The sequence below is a fragment of the Lygodium microphyllum genome, chromosome 9, assembly GCF_053477565.2.
Source record: "Lygodium microphyllum isolate KBCC chromosome 9, Lygodium_microphyllum_v1.1.10, whole genome shotgun sequence".
NCBI lineage: Eukaryota > Viridiplantae > Streptophyta > Polypodiopsida > Schizaeales > Lygodiaceae > Lygodium > Lygodium microphyllum.
Genome location: NC_141143.1, coordinates 19,185,488 through 19,200,444, shown reverse-complemented (window position 1 = coordinate 19,200,444; position 14,957 = coordinate 19,185,488). Strand labels below are relative to the sequence as shown.

Here is a 14,957-nt window from a genome sequence, read left to right as displayed (position 1 = left end):
TGTACTTTGTGAATTTTATGGGCTCAAGAGGATTATCAAATAATAACCAATGCAGAGCAAAGATATGCCATCCAGACTTTCAAGAATGACTAGACATATGTGGCCCCAACTTCATTTAGAGTGTTAGCCATGACAAGGAATCAGCCATTAGATGACAACATCATGCTTCACCCATACTTGGATAGGATCCTAATAGAGGAGGAACTCAATATTACAAGCCGAATCAACTCTGATGACATCTTGACTAATGTATTAACTTATATCACGCAAATGGGCATTTGTCCACACGATATGGAGTATTATGTGACCCTAGAGTATAACCCCAAGTTTTACGACTGGCTCTTGAAAAAGTAAGGCACACCATGGACACCCTGAATGCCCATACACCTTGATTTCCACAATTCTAGGAAAGATTTTCATCCTTTCCAAGGGGTAGGGGATAAAAGTGAAAAATGGATGAAAAATCGGAATAGGAATTGAATTTTAAAGGAAACAATGAATGTGTAAAAATGTATGGATTGATTGATGTGAGAGTTCTCATTTTGTGGTTTATACCCTTCTTCATTATAGTCTAATCTTTCTAGTCACATTACCTTATGTGCAAGAGATGTCCTTTAAAGAGAACTAATTGTGGGTTGTTGTGTGAAAACAGGAACCCAAATAGCAGGTCAACAGGATAAAGCCAACAAGCTTCCCTTCTCGAAGGAGGAACACAGAAGATATGGCTTATCCATGAAGATACACATGTTCAGCCAACTAAAATACCGCATCAACCACAATCTGGAAGGATTGGTGACATCTAAAGAGCCCATTGGGTAGATAATAGAATGATGTAATCTTGCCAAGTACCTGGAGAGGATGGGGCAGGACATCAACAACAATAAATGCATAGAGTTCCTAAGGACCTTTGATGCCTAGAGGAATAGTGACATGATAACCATCAGGTAAGGACATACCACTAGAAGTGTGGACATCACACTCACTCCAAACATTGTGGAGAAGGCCCTAGAACTAGCAGACAAGTCGAAGAAGAGGCCGAAGAGGGACATCAATGGGATGCTGGGGATGAACAAAAAGAAAGTCCACACAAAACTATGGAATCAGCTTGGCTGACAATCCTAACCCCACCATCCGACTATAAGCAAAAATAGCCCATACCCTCTTCTCAAGCCAAAGACACAATGCTCTCATGAATAGAATAGGAGTGCCATTGTTGGAGATCCTTGCAACAAATGCACTAGACGAGGTAAATTGGAACATATCTACATCCAAAAAACAATCCAAGCATAAGCAAAGGTACTAGTAACAGCACCAACAGCAGCAGCAACAGAGGGAGTCTCTGGCTACTACAATGGAGTCAGAAAGGAAAAAACCTGCTTCCAAGGCTTTAACCATAAGGTTTGGAGGAGTACTAACAGCCATAATCTAAGAGGCCCTGGGGGAGATAGAAAGAGAAGTAATAGAGAAAAACACGAAACCATCCCCGATCCAAGAGGAGCATCACTCGCCTACTCCAGCGAGCCCGCCTATTTCACTCTCAGCAGAAGATCAGGGGAAGAATCAAAAAGAGCTGCTAATGAGAAGGAGGCTGATCGACCCACTCAGCAAGCAATAAGAAACTTTGAAGGCTTAGAGCTGTCAAGCCAGGGTGGGAAAAGGAAGATCACTTTTAAAATCCCCATCAGAAGAACCTGGTCCACCTCTGAAGAAAACAAAGAACCACAGAGGATGGAACAAGAATCAAAAAGGCTTAAAGAGAAGCACAGGAACAAATAAGAAGAGAAAGAGTGACTGAGGCAACAAGAGGAGGAACATATAGCATTGGCTATTCGAAGATCAGTGGAGCAACCCTCCTGATCTCAGGAATTGGCAATGATGAGCCCAATACAAGATGACATGCCACAAGCACAAGTCCAACAGCAAAAGAGGCAAGATAACCTCCGAACGGGATACCTTCAACCCTTGATGCAATTCTGCCTCTTCTACTGTTGGCCCATTTTCAGAGACTAAACACCTCATGAGAGAGAGCAGTATCCATAATATTACCTGCGCAGTCTCAATGAGTATACCCAAACAAGATAGGCTTTATTCCCTTATCATAGAATAAGCCATATCCAATTGTTTTCTTCACATACCTTAGAACTCTCCTCACTGCATCCAAATGTGATTTACATTGTCTTTGCATAAATTGACTGATCAATCCAATAGCATAAGTCAAATCTAGCCTTGTAATGGTTAAGTAGATAAGCCTACCAACCATCTTTCTAAACATAGTGGCATCTTCCACATAATGTCCATCATCAATCATTTCAATGTTCTGATCCAAAGGAGTATCCACTGGCTTACATCCTGTCATGCTATACTTCTCCAACATCTCCAAAGAAATATTGTCTTTGTACCAACCAAATACCATGAGGTGTATCAATGACCTTAATGCCCAAAGAGTATATCAACAAACCAATATCCTTTATGTCAAGCCACGACTGTCGAGACAGGAATGTTGGAGCAACAACAAGTTTTTTTAAGCACAGTGTTAAACATCACACAGTCAAGAGAAGAAGAAACACTAGAGGAAGTTTAAAAAAATAGAACTGGCAAGAAGAGCATTGCAACACGAACTCCATGCCAAGGCACCCAAGCCCAGCACCAGCTTGGGGGTAGAAAAGCAACGAGCCGATCTAATCTCAGCTCGCTTAACCTCATAAGAACTCGTCTTGCTAGGGTTTGGGGAGCCAGAGCAACAAACGCAACCGCCTCCACAAGAGCCAATGGAGACGATCCAAGACGAAGGGCCTGATTTTGAATAGGACCAACAAGAGAAAGAATAAGTGCATGAACCAAGTCCCCCGTCTGTAGCCACAAGCACAACCAAAAGAGCAAGGGGAGAAAGCCATACCACCTTAAAGGATGGTGGAGAGAACAGGTGCAACTAGCATGTAAGAAGCTCCAAGCCAAAAGCCATTGCAAGTTCCACATATGGCCATCCCTCAAAGCAAGGAGTGTGACCCTCTAAACTAGGGCTAAAAACTTGCAGTATGGGAGCAATGGGAAACTGCGGCCACCCTTTCCTGTTTTCCTTCACCTTCCCTCATACATTGGATAAGGTACTATCTCCAAGGGTGGTGAAGAATGTCATAAATCTCTCAGTGAGGCTGGGTAGGAGAAGGCTAGAGGAAAGAATGAGACACCTCACAAGGTGGCAGTAGAAGCCTGCATATTAGTGGGAAGACAAGGTGGTGGACATACCCCGGAGAGTGAAAGGATATGAGGCTCAACCTAAGTGGCGCAAAAACAGCTAGGACTCTAACTTAGATGCCTGGATGGCTTTCTATAGCACCTTACTGCATAAAAGGGATGATCCTACCTTCATACCCTACCCAAGGAGAATCGGAGTTTACTTCAACCGAGAGGTGCACAGTAGGTATGACTTACCTATGATCTACGACGTGAATGCCTTGACCCTTGAAGATAGCCTAATCTTCACGGAAAGGGTCCTGCATCCACCAATAGCAGGTTTCCTTAAAGACTTCTCCTAATGCCCAGATCGTGCATTCATTACTACTTGTAACTATCTTTGTTTGTTGCGAATACTATTAAGACAAAAACCTACCACAGAGGAAGAGCGGTTACCATACCCCTTTTTTGATATCAATGCCAGAATAGATAGTTGCGCAATGGTCCACCTCATGATGAGAATCACCCTCTTGCTAGCATTTTGCATGAATCTATTAGAAGACGCGAGTGACAGTAGATTCACTGGGTGTAACCACTCGTTTTTGTCATCTACCTCACTCAATGTAAGAGCTAACTTAAAGGAAGTATACGCAGAGCAAGGCCGTCATAAGCAAAGCTCTTAAGCCTCCATGCAGCTTCGCCCCTGCTTGTGAACGAGATGTCACTTAATGTGCTCCCTTTATAATTCAAAAAAAAAGATAAGATAAGATAAGGAAAAGCAAAAGCAAGAGCAAAAGAAAGAAAAAGAAAAGAAAAGGAAAAAAAGAAAAAAAGAGAAAGAAGTAGAAAAAAAAGAAACACAACAATGAAATCAATCCATTTGTAGTCTACGAGCATCACAATCACTGCACCTAGGGACCACCCTATCCCTCCCCCACATCACAACTTAGGGTACATCAAGTGCAAGACATAATTGATAGGCTTGTCTCCCTAAGTCACTTACAGCACCTCCATTTACACTTACTGAGTCCTCAAATGTGGAACAACACCTTAGACTTGACCCATCTCCTAGTTCCATCATCATTTGCACAATGCACTACACGGCAAGGTAGACAACCCCCTAGGAAGTGCACTCTTTTTCTCTTTAGAAACATTATACGACAGTGTGGCAAACCAACACCTACGAAGACCTTCAACCAAGCATCTATCTTTGCTATCAGCAATCTCCCAACCTCACTTCACAAAGCATTCCCAACATGACCCACCTTTCCAACAACCCCAAGAACTGTTCCTCACCAACCCTCTGCAATTTCAGTTCATACCATCAGGTGCCATGAGACAAGCACCTAGCTAGGAGGGGAATAATCTTACACCCTTGGAAAACCAAGATGAAAAAGTCAAAAAATCAAAAATGAAAGATAGTCCCAAGGAAAAAGGAAGACGGAAAATAAAGGGACACTCGGAAAAATCTAAAGACACTGAGTGCAAAAAAAAGTTTCAAATGTAAAAAAAAGCACACAATAATAAGCGCACCTTAATATGTTAGCAAAAGAAACGCCAAACGCATTGCAATTCATTTTGTAAAAGAGCATTTGGCTTTCTCCTATGCAAGTTGTAAAGAATGAGAGGCGCAGATTGAGGTCTATGATAATAGGAAGGAGAAGAAAAGAGAGTAGAGAAATGAATATAAGTGAGGAACCGTGGAGAAGCTCTCCATCTCTCTTCATCTTCATCTTCTTTCCCCTTCTTGCACACATGGCTATGGAGGTCGAAGCTCGAAGCTTAGAGATGGAGCTAGCTTGAGAACGCATCTTGAATCATTGAGCTATTGGAGAATTCGGGGGAGGAGATACTCGATCGGATTCAAAGGTAAGCTCACTACATTGATGTGTGGAAGGGTGCGCACACCTGTGTGAGAGGTAGCCATAGCTCTCGGCTTGAAATGCTTGAAGCAATAAGCAGTCCGTGTGTCTAGGTGGTTTGCTCGCAAGAGCAACGACAAACATGAATATCTTAAAGTATTTATTGAACTTTGTGTTGACTCAAGTTAGGAAAAACACCCAAAGAAATTAAGGTTAGCCTTTAAATTCATTATTGATAGTACCAACTTTGTCTGAGTCTTTGAAAATGCCAACTTTGGATTAACTATGAACTAAGTTTAGCTATGTGGTATATACGAACCGCATTGCCATAAACAGAACCAAAATTTGGATTATCATGGATATACCTCCATCAACTAAGATAAAGAGAAATATGTGCTCCTAAGGCCATTCTAGGTATAACAAATGCTTCATTTTGAATTGGGCTTTTGTAGCATAATGTTTGTACAAACTCCTAACTATCTAAGGTTGAACCAAAAGCTATCAAGGCATATATAAAGTTTTTAAAAATCCTCACACAAAACTACCCATCGTATAAATTCAAGATTGATCATATACATTCCATGTATATATCAAGGCATCCAAGGTAGGAATTGGACCTATATTGTACCAACTTGGTGATAAGCACAATATGGATGTTCCAATTCGCTTTGTCAACAAAAAACTCAATAATGCCAAAATTAATTATGCTACTGCAAACAAAAAAGGACTGAAAATGGTATACATAGCTTAAAAAATTTGGTACTAATTGCTCATAGCACCATTCACCTTCTTTGGAGACCATCAAGCCTTTCTGTATTTAGTCAACAAACCCAATTCTATGATATGCATATATGACTTCTCTTCTATAAGGATTTGACTTAGCATTGATTGCACAAACAATATTGTAGGGCTAATCATCTATTTAGGACAACAAATAGCCCAAAAGCAATTAGTGTTGATGCCAATCTTCCAAACGTCTATTTGTTTGAGATTAATCAAGAGATGCATCTCTTGAAGGCTGATTCACATCCTATAGGGCTAAAGATAGTTACATATTTTGAAGAATATGATTACTAGAATAACCAATAGATAAGGCATTAGAGAAAATATGGACTCAAGTTTAGGCCTTGTAAGAAATTCTGCCTCAGCATACAGATAATCAAAAAATCATTAGAAGGTTATGATCATGATCGCAGGCCAAAAAAACAAATCTCCAATAGCCAAGTTTGGAGCAGAAACTCAAAAGGCAAGTCGTGGCAAGCTCAAGGTAGTTGTGTTAAGTTTAGTATACAAAAAGCAAAATGCGAGAGTCTAATCATGATCCAAGTAGTCAAGAGGTAGGTTGTGGTAAATTGTGGTACACTCTTGTCAAAGAAAAAGTAGATCATTATTATCTTGGAGCACTTTTAAATACAAAAAGCAGGGTTGTGGACATTTCTCTCACAATCTTCTTCACGGTTGTGAATGCAAGACTCAAAAAGTAACCTTAGAACGTACAAAAGCAACCCTCCTATGTCATTGAGAGCTCAAAACTAAGGAAGGCAATCAAGCTTAATATGAAGTGGCCTATGGCTGCAATGCAACAAGATAATAGGTGTATACATGGTATAAGGGATTATAAACTTTAGGGAGTTCCATTGAGTAAGGGCTAAGAACTAAGAAGGCAACCAAGCTTAAATATAACACAGGTTGAAGAAACTGTGAACCCATAAGCATGTGTCAACCAACATGCAACTGCAGATCACAAGTGTCAACAACTACTCAGTTTAACCCTTCCCAAAAAAAATATCACCTGTTGGTAAAGCTTGACTGATCATGCTTTATTGAGACCATGTAGGAGTGCAGTAGGCGTTGTCAAAGACATGAAAGAAGTTTGCTCAAAGGGCAGCTAAAATACCCCTTAATTGGACTAGAAAACTAGAGCTACCTTTTCACAATAGTGTCTTCGGTTAAAATGACAAACAAAAACCCCCCACCAAAAAAGAAAAACCACATGGTAAATAAATTACACTCCTTGTACACACAACTCTCTCCTTTCTTGTCACTAGAGCAGCTGAATAGCAAAAGATCAATTACTCCCGGTTCCATGCTGTCCAACTACATCCAGGCTCTTGATGAATCATACCAAAGATAAAACTTGTCAATAGAAGGTTGACAGGTAAAGGTACACATTATATATCATTTAGATTTCGATCCAGGACATTTTCTAGAATGACCCACAAGTTGAAGTAAGTATGTACAATAGAAGCCAGAGACAACAAGAAATAGCACTGCCACTATTACATGATGGCTTCAGCAGAAGTTGAGCTTATTGAGCCAACTAAGAACATAAACTTTATTCATCCCCCCAAAAAATGGGCAACCAACCAATATGACGTAGCCTAACCACAGGGACACTTATACCGTACCCAACAGGTTCTCTGGTCAGAGCAACCTTGGTTGCTTTCTGGGAACATGATACAAAGACCAGATACCTTCTTTCATTAAAAAATTACATATATTTCGAACCCACCTGAGATGGCATTAGTAGCGATCATTTGTCAGCAGTCCTTACAACTTTGGCATTCTTGTACATCTGTTGCAACTCTTTGATTGCTGTTTCTTCAATTTGAATGCATCGGATTGAAGAGGGGCTGCGAATGTCTGGTTTGAACCAACGGCTTGTAACCTCTGACTCAGCCACTCGCTCAATGGAAGTAGAAGATCCTGTGGTGCTTGATGAACCCAGAACATTGAGTTTTGGACTACCCTGAATGGTGCTGTGCTTCTGTTGGGATTTGTATTTTACCTGCTGAAAGAAAAGGTTTTTGTTAGGTATGTTGACCTATCTAACACCACCTTGTCCAAAGACAAAGGTAAGCACATATGGACCAACTGTTGCAAACCAGTCAAGTGAGCATGCATGCGGCTGGATTATGAACAAATTACTTGTTCAATGCAAAACCTTCAGTATATTTACCCCCCTCCCATATGGAATGAAAGACAAGCGAGGGATGATTTCTCAAAGTAGAGCAAAGAGAATTGAAGTCTGAATTGAGCAGTTGAGCCCCACAATGAACTCCGACAAATACAACCTCAAGTAAAACTGACAATCAGTCGACCCACCTGTTCCATCTGAATCTCTTTGAACGAAGATGCTGAAGTAAGAGGAGAGGTCCCAGCCCAAGCAGTTGGGCTCCCATCAGGATGCAACCCAGAGGAAACCTTTGGTGCCTTAACAGGTGCAACAGCTATAGGAACTGAGCTCCTGATGAATTGGCAGAGAGGAATACGACATGCACCGAGATCAGAATTATCAAAGTCTGTCTCAAGTATCTCACTCTCAGAGGGTTTGGAAGATATCTGTTTGGCTTTTACAGATTTGACACAGCTCTGCCCATCCAATAGTTCTTCAGTGAGAAAACTGCTACCTTCTGCTGTTTGTTGGCTTTGGATTTCACGAAGTGAAGCTAGCCCTTTGTTTCTTTTAACTCCACCCCAAGCAGGACCTTCAACCTTCGGTACTGTGGGAACTTGTGCACGTAACTTTGGAGCATCATCAAGGGCACCGCTGAGAAACATTGACAGTCCACCTTTCTTGTTCCTCTTTTTCTGCACTTGCTCAGTATTTTGCACAGGGAAAGAGCTTCCTACAGTGTCATATATTGCAGCAGCCTGCCTGCCTGTCTGTATCGACTGATCAGATTTCTTAGATACTGGAGAAAATCCTGATATCTGATTACACATACCACCGTTTCGAGGCACCCTGTCACATACCTGGTGGTCAAGTGTTGTACTGTTATTCTCTTTATCGCAAATTTGAACCTGCAGTACCACAAACAATCCTCATTATTGAAACACCAAAAATTTGATGCACTGCAGGTTCTTTTCTACATCTGGTAGTTCAAATCAAAGAACTGTTTTAATAGCTCGGTTGGGTCTACACAAATAAATTGCTTTTGAGTTATACATCACTCAAACAGTCCCTGCCTACATTCTTTGGCATTTGCTGTAACAATGTTTTGAGCCAACTTATACTAGAGCTTGAAGTTAGGATTTATGAGATGTACGCATTCTCTCTTCATAGCATATAAGTTATGATTCCTGAGCAACTCAAGTCCAATTCTATATGCCTTCAAGTAATCATCCCAAACAACAGAGATCTCAGTCCCAACTAGTACAAGGCAGAACAGACATGTTAGATGACTTTAGACATAGATGCCCGCTACCCTTTAATGTCAAGCGTACCAGTACAACAAAGATCAGAAAAGCTGAGAAAGAAATCAGGTTCATGCCTTCGAAGTCTAGGTACATGGCAACACTATTCGCCAACTTCCATTTGAATCTTCTGTTTGAAGTCTAAAATACTTTCTGGAGTTTACAGGTTGAAAGCACTATAGCATTCAAACAGATGTTTGATCCCAAGAATTGATTTGAACTCTACATATTCACGCTTATAGGATAATGGCAAGATACATTCTCTCTGATGAGAACATAGGCAATTAGAGTTTTGACAACTCATCAACCTATCATGTTGCTCAATAAACCAGAAGCTACCAATCTTTTGGTTTGGCAAGGTTTAATCATTAATGGCCACAGCAAACTGATCAGAATGACATAGCACGTAACAAAAACCCTTGCCACAGCAAACAGTGCTGATCATCTCATAGGATGCCCTTTGTCCATTGGTCCAGGCTTCTTAGATCCACTAACATTCACTTAAGAACAGTTAAGACAGTCAGCACACCGGCGGTTCCTTGGGAAACTCAATACAATTATAGGTTCTCTATTTAAAAACATTTTGTGCATTCTAGCACACAATTCAGAACCATTTAAGCATTTCTATTTTGATTCAATTTATTTCAGTATAACTTAGTCCTTCCTGTCAGCACCAAGAATTAGAAAAATTCATCATTACATGGAGACATCTCCATCAACTTGGGTATGTTGAACATTTTGCCCATTTGTCAGGGATGCATTATGAACGACATCTGCAGATTAGAAGTCGGCATATCTACTAGTATTACCTGCTCCACTGTAGGAGGTTGAAAAAGTAGCTCAGCACCAGTTTGCTTGTCCTGAGCTGCAGTGGTGATTTGCTCTTTTTTTAAGTTGCCTCTCTTGCAGCGCCCATTCTTGGATTTCTTTCCATGCTCTTCACCTGAAGGTTGCTCGAAGTTGGACTTGTTACTCTTTTTTCTTACACTTGAACTTCGACGACTTACATTTTCTTTTCCTTGAAAATTTTCTGTTGGCAAATCTGAACTGAGCTCAGTGCTTACTACCATAACACCTATTTTGGTTGCTGCTCCAGGGTCAATAGCAAGAAGTGCATCTACAATGGCCAGCTTTGATCGAAGCTTTGCTTCTTGCTGGTGATCTAGAATATGACCTTTAGCCTGTTTCAGCTCAAGGGCTTCAATCTGCTGAAGCTTTTTCCTCAGCGCTCTTAACTGTTTCACCATTTCTTTATCCACCTCTGTTTCATGACAGAACATACTTTCCGATACATTGTTTGCGTCAGAAGTTGAATGGTTGAGTGTTGACAGTGAAAAAGGCCGCATTCGGGGCCCTTGGGCCATTTCAAATTCATCCTCCTCACTGTCAACAACTACTGGAAACACTGCTGTTGGTGTTGGAAGATGCCGGCTACTCCATGGCTGAGATGAAGATGCATCCAAAGATTTTTCCACTTCTGCCAACAAAGTGGGTGTCACATGGGCAAAAGCCATGGGAGAAATAGTAAGCAGGTAGTCCAGATTATGTAGCACCAAATCCTGATAGATGAAAAAGCCTGTATTTGTTAATATACTTCAAAAAGCTCAGCTACTCAAGCATGTCTTAATATTGCAAGACCATAATATGCAGAAATAAAAACCATGAAGATTGATGCAGACCGCAGAAGATACCTCACAATGCTTCCTGAGCGACATGGCACCAAGACAATCAGCGACTTCTAGGAGTTGAAGAGCATTCTTTGGCTCAACCACATAATGTGCCATAACTTTTTGACAAAGATCTTTTAGGCTAGGTGTTTCACATGGTTGCCTGGCAGACTCCAGGCAGTTGATTGGTGTAGAAGCTTCAAGATTCAGATCCTCAGAGTCAACATCCCCTTCAAAGTCCCCTGGATCTCTCATGAGATTCTCCTGTAAAGGGCAAGGCTCAAGAGCAGCTTCTGGGGGATATTTTGGTATGTAAACAGCTGCAACCGCCAAAGAATGGTTCTCACCAACAGCAATATGAGTAGCTCGTTTTATTCCATGAATCCGAAATGGGGAAGGTGCCACGTCTACTTTTGCCTTCTCTCCATCCCATGCGTAAACATTTCCAACCTCTGTAACTATTGCAGTGCGATATTTGCCAGCTGCAACAGCAACAGCCTGATGCCCAGCCATAGATAAGAGCTGAAAGGGCATGATGTTAGCTCTAGTCCTGATGAAAAATGTCAATAATATGAATGCATATGACACTGCAAACACTCATGTAGGCCTGGAAAAGATTGTAAACAGTTGTGTGACAATGCAAAACACAAATGCATCAACAATTGAACTGAAGGGAAGGTGCAGGACACATATAACACATATCCATCCAGCTTACTAATTTTAAACCTACTGCCTTTTTCTAAAACCCTTTATTTCTGCAATTGAAGTGCCATCATCATCCTTTATAGTTTTTAAGTACGATTTTAAATGATGCCATGAATCTGCTCAACACATACTCTCTCTCTCTCTCTCTCTCTCTCGGTGAAGGCTTTGGTCCTCTTCAGCGGGTCATGGAGTACAAGGACCAGAGATGCTTAGGGCTTTTCCTCCCAGAGCTCCAAAGGCATCACACAATATTGATACGAGATAGGAAGCCGGCCTATCTAGAGGGACCAAGGCAAAGGGAAGTCACAGACTTCTTTCACAAATCAGATTCCACGGGTACCACTAGCTCAGCAGATCCAAACCCATCTATCCAGACTGTGTCTGCATCACACCGTGGAGTCACATTAGACCAGGCCATTGCGCTTTGCAGAGCACAACAACCCCATCTATCTGGCCAACGATGACTGAGAGGTCCATACCACAGTCAGATCAGAGCCATCATTGTGAGAGACAGGAGACTCATCCCTGCACACATTAGCAGAGCAGTCTTGAACCATTTCAGGATGGAGATTCTATGTTAATCCTGAGACCTAGAGAGGGACCTCTCTCTCTCTCTCTCTCTCTCTCTCTCTCTCTCTCTCTCTCTCTCTCCACACATGCGTGTGCGCTTGCACATGTGCATGTGCAATGACAGATGGAGCTACTCCAGCCCAGAAGTACCTACAGAGCACCAGCCGAAAAGAACTCTTTCAGTGAGTCATAGATGAGATTAAAAAGCTTGTTGGTCTGATCTGTAAATTAGGGTTTTTGCAGTTAAACCTGAGAGAGGAGAAGAGAGTGTATGAACAGTGTGTGCATGCCTACCACACAACCACTCTAGTCCCTATCCACATGCATTAATTGCCTGAACCCCATATTTTAAATGGCCTTACCCATTGGTTGCATGTGTCCCTTAAATGTGTTGATAGTCATGGCTCGAGATGTTTCCCTATAAATGTCTCATTAGTTAATTGATAAATTTCATATGCATGGCACTTTCTCCCCCCTTAAGAACCATCGTTGTCCTCAAAAACAAAACTTTTAACTCGGAATGTCTAACTATAAGGTGGGAAAACTTTCCTGATAGTCTTTACACGTTTGTTTGCATTTTAATCCCATATGCATGGAGCATATCTTCCATGATTTGATTAACCGTTTCAGTTCAGTCTTTTCACTTTAATGACCTAGCACTCATTACAAAGGATTACATAATCTAGGACATCCTTGTAAATTCCAGCCCAATAAAGTTGGCTCTTAATAAGACTATAAGTCTTCTTAACTCTAGAGTGTCCCACACTAAAACTATCACGATATGCAATATCCGCACTGAAGTCCTCGATATTTTGAAACACACTCTCTGCCTTTATAAAGTAAATAGTCATCATCTATGGCAAAGTCCTTCCAATCAAATCGCTCTTGAACATACCTTGATGTACACACACTCCTAGTGCTGGCCATTTCATCTGGATCCCCTATTTCAATGCCTTCAATATTTTGGAATACGTATTTCAACCTAACATCTCTCTCTTACGAATTAGTAAGGGACTTGATGCTTTCCTAATCAAACACAATCATTAATTTCACACCACACAAAATAGCGCCGCCATTTCTTAAAAGCATGTTCTATTTTGTACAGCTCAGCTCACAAAACCAAATAATTTTTGTGTATGGTCAAGTTTCTTACTCTTAAAAGCTATCGGTCAACCCTCTTGTAACAAGACTACACCTATTGCAAAATCCATTGCATAAGTTTCAACCACAAAGGGTTTGTTGGGACTGACTACATTTAAAATTGGAGCTCTAGCAATACATACCTGAAGCTTTCCAAAGCTTTCTTTCGTTTCTATTGCTCATCTAATATCTTTCTGTTTCTCTTTAAGCCTTAAGCTAATCAGTTATAGGCACAACAATCTTGGCATAAACTTGAATGAATCTACAATAAAACCATGACAAACCTACGGAGATTTGCAGCTCTTATAGGTTCCTTGGAGGCGGCCACTCCATAACTGCCCCTAACCTTTTCTAGATCCAACTTGATTCCATCTGTCAAGATAATATGCAAAAGGAAATGGGCTCTTAACAATTGGAACACGAATACGCTTTGCAAATGCTCTTCTACAAGGATTTTACACGTTGATTATTTGACAAAGGAAATAGGATCTTATCCATTGGAAAACACTTTGCAAATGCTTCAAATGTTCTTCCTTATTTTCATTATAGGTTAGGATATCATCAAGAAAGACTACCACAAAGTGACCTAGATAGGGTTGTAAATCACACTTCATAAGCTTTATAAAAGTAGCCACCGGTACATTGTGCTAAGCTTAAAAAAGGTGCATGACACATTAAACCTTCATTAGCTCATCAAACAGCTCCAAAACAAAAGTGCAATCAGCGTGTTTCAATGTCCCATAAGCAAACTCCCCTATTTTTAGTTGGTTCCTCATCTATACATAGAGAATGAGGTCACTTGCATTCCTTGTTTTGTAGTTCATCCTAGTCTACCCCAATTCCATCCATTGTCTATATCAGCTCCACTCCTCCGGCTATTGCCATGGTGTCCCCCAAATGGCACCCTCCATCCATCGGGCGCCTACAGTCTGTGTTTCACTCAAGCTTGTTGTCATCATCAACTCCAACTCTTGCATTGGCCATCCACAATTGTCGCCTTCATCTTGGTGACTTCTTTAGGCTACATTTTTCCCCAGTTACTATCATCTCAATTCAACATGTTGTCATGGTTATCTCCAACTATTGCCCTTCAACCTAGCAACTCCCACAAGTTGTGTTTTGCCCCATTGTGCTAATATCATCATCTACAGCATGTCATTTTTGTTGAGCTAAATTCTCATTAGCTTTCATTAAACAGCCCAAAACTCAAGTTAATTAATGAACTTTAACCATTTCTTGTAAACGGGAGTGGTTCGAGAGAATTTCTATACCCCACATGTAAACCCTCATTTGGGAGATCCCAAACTTCCTATAAATAGACAGCTTGCCCTCCCACTCAATCTAATCTCGTTTTTGCAAGTTTCAAGTACTAGAACTTAGTTGTTTGCACGCCATTCATAAAGGACATCTCAGCCAAAGCTGCCCCACACTATCAACATCCTTCTGGTATTTGTTTCCAGTCTTCACCTCACTATTCGTACCCTGTACTACTAATTTATAAATGAAAAGAACAGAATTGGACAAATTTTTAAAAAAATAAGTTATGTCACGTGAGTCAATGTGTTCTTCATAATATCTAGAAGGTAATACACATATAGTTTGTATGCCTTTGCAAAGCATGTTTAACATTCATCCTATGCAT

At 40.8% G+C, this 14,957-nt stretch overlaps 1 protein-coding gene across 3 annotated transcripts in view; it reads right to left on the bottom strand.

Moving 5' to 3' along the window:
- Window positions 1-7,095: 7,095 nt before the first annotated feature.
- LOC148030835 (ankyrin repeat family protein / regulator of chromosome condensation (RCC1) family protein) overlaps window positions 7,096-14,957 on the bottom strand; it is a 79,331-nt gene continuing 71,469 nt past the window's right edge. For 2 of the 3 annotated variants that reach the window (XM_087684364.1, XM_087684363.1), the window contains exons 8-11: window positions 10,925-11,422; window positions 10,043-10,792; window positions 8,142-8,840; window positions 7,096-7,827 (exon numbers count right to left, since the gene is read on the bottom strand). In XM_087684364.1, the coding sequence (XP_087540490.1) occupies window positions 7,570-7,827; window positions 8,142-8,840; window positions 10,043-10,792; window positions 10,925-11,422 (2,205 nt within the window). In that variant the 3' untranslated portion in view covers window positions 7,096-7,569. The remainder of the gene's footprint in view (window positions 7,828-8,141; window positions 8,841-10,042; window positions 10,793-10,924; window positions 11,423-14,957) is intronic. The other variant, XM_087684365.1, reaches the window with a different exon arrangement.